Genomic DNA, 4,946 nt, shown 5'->3' on the forward strand with positions numbered 1-4,946 from the left:
TAGAAAGAAAAATAAGTTAATATTATTTTATATATATATTCCCCCTCTCTACATATATTATAGTATTATTATTATATTCATATTAATTTAAAAAAATTTAAAAGAAAAATATAAGAATTTTCCAAATAAACATAAGAAATTAATATTACTATATTTTCACATATATTAATCTTTTTAATTACTTCTTCTTTTTATCAAATATTAGGAAATTTATTTTAATTTTTTGTAGCAAAGTTAAACAAATAATTACAAAAACCATAAAAATATATATTTTGCTTACATGAATGCAAGTATCTATTCCACTGGTTTTGATAATAGTCAGACTCTGCATTTAATCCCACTGATATATTGTTTAAGGTGCATGCAGGGTAAATATCTCTTAGACTCTTGAAGACTATGAATGATAGACCCATCAAAAAAATTTAAATTAAAAATTTCTACATCAAAATATAGAATGTTATGGACATCCAACTTAAACAACTGATCATCGGTTTGTTTTATTTTCACCCAGCATTCGACTCAGTCACAGTATTGAACAATAGAAAGACTCCCATCTTATAAAAAAAGAGGAGTTCAAACATGCCAATCCGCTTATTAAGGGATAGGCTCTGATAAGTTAAAACACACAATTTATTCATACTTCTATACAGAACAGAATATCTAAGAACAAGTTACTTTTATAGCAATCCTCTCATAAGTTAGGCTCCCAATTTATTGATGTTTGTGTAGGAAAGAGAATGATTCTAACAAGGCTTATAGCAATAACATTTTCGGTTCACACCATGAAGATCACAGCTCCCTGATGGAAAATTCTCCTGCCTACACACATTTTTGCAGTTGCTGTCCCTCGCGCAATATCCCTTGTAACGGTGACTCTGAGACTTGCACATTCGCCTTCCTTTTCCCTCTGCCTCCATTCCTGCAACAACATCAGCAGCCCCAATACAAATGAAACAGAAATACATACAACGATGCTTCAACTCACATACAGCACAAGAGTATATTTAATCCATAAAAAACATGAAGAAATGCATTTGAGATCTCCATAAATTGAAAAGAAGCTTACCAAGGACATGAAAAACTAATAACAAAGCCAGAACCAGAATACTCAAGCTTTTTCTCATGCTCAGTGCCATTGTTGTGGTCTGTTGAGAAGAGAGGGCATTGCAGGGCTTATATAGAAGAACATTGTTCATTTGGGTGCTTCCACGTTGTAAGAGAAAAAGAGTTTGTCAAGACACATGTAAAAATATCAGAAATAAGTGTTAGCATCTGGTACCGACATGTGATTTGAGTTGCCTTCTCAAAAACACAGAATTTTATGTGAGCAAATGTGTGGAAATGATTATTTGTTTATTACTATTATGCAATGAATAGTTTTATCAGCAGTGTGCTTCTGGAAAATGCCAGCTGGTTATGGTTCAAGATATACCGTTGTTGTTTGATGGCAGTATAAATTCTATCTTAAGGATATGGATTGGGAATTCATGTTGGCCTAGTGCTGGAGAACTTGTACTCTTGAAAGAGAGGTCACAAGTTCAAATCCCACGGGGGGTAGGGTATGTACGCCTCGTTTGTAGCACCAAGCGCCTCTGAAAAAGAGTACGAGGTAGTCCCATATCACTGTCACCATATGTAAACCCAAAAAATATGGCATAGTGTCGTGGACTATAAAACCCACTTACTTACTTTTTTTATGTGTAGAAATGGTAAATAGTTAATATAGAGAAGGGTAATAATGTTATTATGGTTAATAAGTTTCTAAAGATCTTGGTGTTTTTTTAATTGTATTTGCTGTAGGTAATATACTATTGTATTCATTTTTCACTATTTATTACGACAATACTAGCCAACCTGTTATATCATATTATATATATAATACAATATAAAATAATATATTATATGTAAAATCAACTTTTCCAACTAGAAGATATTCCAAACATTGCTTAAAAAATGTTCAATAAGCATAAAAGAGAATATATATATATTATAATAATGCATTTTAGTATTATCTTCTTTTATTATTATATTCTATCTTTTTTAATATTTTAAAATTGAAAAAAGAAAAACTATTAAAAAATAAATATTAATAAAATTAGGTATTAAAAAATCTTTTCAATGTTCGTATACGAGATTGTATGATTTTGAATTTCTTAAAAATAAAAATAAAAATTAAATAACTGTGAATCTATATTTTATTATTATTATTTTTATAAGAATATTTTTTGAAAAGATACTATAAGTAATTATATATATTATTAGTATTTTTTTAAAGGCTACATATTATTGTAATGCTAATTTTAAGTTATTAAATGATCAAAATCATTTATCTTAGTAATGATTAGCTAATAGATTTAACATCTTATATACGAATTTCATGAAATGAGCCAATATTTTAAGAAACTACCACATTTTTACAACATATCATTTTAAAAAAATTATTAATATTAATAAAGCATTTATTGTACACAAACACATTTTATATTTTTCTTAAATCATTTAATAAATATAATGTATTTGTATTTTTCTTTTAATTCTTTTACTTAGTCTAAAATTATTTTGAACATTTTAAATTATATTAAAACAATAGTAAAATTAATTTTAAACTTCATACAATTTTATTTTGACATTCAATTTATTTAATAAATAATTATTTCACTAAAAATAACATCTATAAATATATAATTTTAAATTTTAATCTTTGGTATTATAATTATATATATTATGTTAAGTAATCATTATTTATAAAATATAACATTTTAAAAATAAATATATAAATTAATTACTTTAATTTAAATTATTATTTGTAAATTTATTCTATTATTTTTTGCTAAATTAATTTATATTAGAACTACAATAAACTATTAGGCAAATACTAGCCACTACATAGCACTTGTTATTTTTGTGTGATTTGATTGTCGATAAATAATTTTATAGTTTTGGATATTCAAGGTAAACTTTTGATATTCATTATGTATACAAGGGTTCAAAAGTGACCATTTAAAAATATCATTTTGGTGCTTACTTAAAAAATGTCCTAATAAATATTGTACAATGTGCTTTAATTTTTTTGCATGGTTCCTCCTTTTTTTTGATAGATAAGAGTTAGAAGCCAAGATTAATTATTGTTATATAGATTCAAACCTGGTAAGTTTTAACTATTTAGAGTCTAAGTGGACATTTACTTGTACATGAAATATCAATTAAAGATCTGATTTTAAGATTTAAATAATTATTTATTGTTTAATAAAGAAAACATTATTCTCTACACTCACCCATTTGCCCACCATCTTCACCACAATGTAAAACAAGTGCTCCATAGTAGCTTAGTACTTGCCTTAGTTAAATATAGTTAATAATACTTATAATTTTATATGTAAATGTAATTATATTTATTTGAATTTTAAAATATATTAATATTCTAATTGTGATTTGTGTTCAATTGTATTATAAAATTCACCAAATTATTTGGACAAGTGATTAATGTATTTAATGAATTTTTATTGTTGAGAAAACATGTTATTATATTTGCTGTAGGCTATACTATTGCAATCAATTGTACTTAACTAATGTTTATTTGTTAGATTTTTCATTTTTAAAATTTAAAAGTTTATTTTACTTGAATATCATTGGCTTATGAATTTGGGAGTGGATAATGAAAATATAAATCATATTAACACTATGTACATAAATATATGAAATTGTAAAAATATTATTTTATGTAAAACTATTAAATGAATAATATATTGTACAATTATTTTAATAATATCTTTTTCTTTTATAATATCTTATAATTGTATTTATGAATAATATATTTTTTAGTTTAAATAAAATATTAATACTTTAAGATACAACTTATTTAGTTATAATAGTATGATGGCATTTATATTTAATTAGAAATTTATTTATTTATTTTTTTCAAATATTTAACTATTCAAAATAAAATTTTTAATTTTTAATCTTTCTAAATAAAAAATTAGATTTTTAATGTAAAAGTATAGTTAACATTTTTTAAAAATTAATTAAATATTAATAAAATTATATTAAATTTTATCAAAATTTTAACATTGCTACTCTATCTAATTAAGCTATTACAAAGTATGGCAATGCCACTATGTGGCACTTGTTCATTTTCATAATGATGGGAGAGAAGGGTTTGACATTTAAAAATATTTTCAATATAATGCAATATTTCAAATAATAATAGAATTTTTGATATTAATAGTGTGTTTTTAGAGGAGTGAAGATTATATAAGTTCAATTTCTATTTGCACTATTTTTATAAGACTTTTAAATGTGAATATTATTAGAAAAATCCTGAAAAATATAATTATAGAGTTTTTATTATTTTTTGAACAATCATAGTACATGAAATTTTAAATTACAATCATAGTACATGAAATTTTAAATTGTTAATATTTTTTATTAGTTCCTACCATAGAACTATAGGCAACAAACTAAACATAACTAGTGATTATTAGTTGTCTTTTGAACGAATCAAATTAAAGATATTTTCTTCCATTTAGGTAAATTTTAGTTTTCTATCAATATAGATCCGAGATTTTTAACAAAACATAATAATTAGATTAGTTTTTACAAATATGATTGGCCCACACAAATCACCCGATAAGAATTTCTCCAAAATATTTAGTTGGATTGTAATGTTTTATTTACTATCATATTGTTATCTATGAGCAAAAACATTTCTTTTTTTTTCAAATGAATAGTTATTATTAATATTATTAATAATATTATTTTATTTTATTTTTATTAATATTTTTTCCATTTTAATTTTATTATTCAAATGTATGCTATAATAGTAGTATATGATATTATTATTCTTATTTTTATTTTAGATTATATTTTTAAAATTTGTTTGCAATAAGTATTTTCCTATTATGATTATTCTTATCTTTAAAAAAAAAATATTAAATATTTTACATGAA

The 4,946-nt window shown here is 23.3% G+C and overlaps 1 protein-coding gene across 1 annotated transcript; it reads right to left on the minus strand.

The window, feature by feature from the left end:
- Nucleotides 1-531: 531 nt before the first annotated feature.
- On the minus strand, nt 532-1,136 carry LOC149580288 (defensin Tk-AMP-D2-like). Its single transcript, XM_089813457.1, has 2 exons — nt 1,067-1,136; nt 532-919 (listed from the first exon to the last, which is right to left on the minus strand). Exons 1-2 carry the CDS (start codon nt 1,134-1,136, stop codon nt 744-746), a joined length of 246 nt encoding a protein of 81 aa, XP_089669583.1. The 3' UTR covers nt 532-743.
- Nucleotides 1,137-4,946: the final 3,810 nt, after the last annotated feature.

This window comes from Cupressus sempervirens, chromosome 1, assembly GCF_028749045.1.
Source record: "Cupressus sempervirens isolate cs-2001-9-10 chromosome 1, ASM2874904v1, whole genome shotgun sequence".
In the NCBI taxonomy this organism is placed as follows: domain Eukaryota; kingdom Viridiplantae; phylum Streptophyta; class Pinopsida; order Cupressales; family Cupressaceae; genus Cupressus; species Cupressus sempervirens.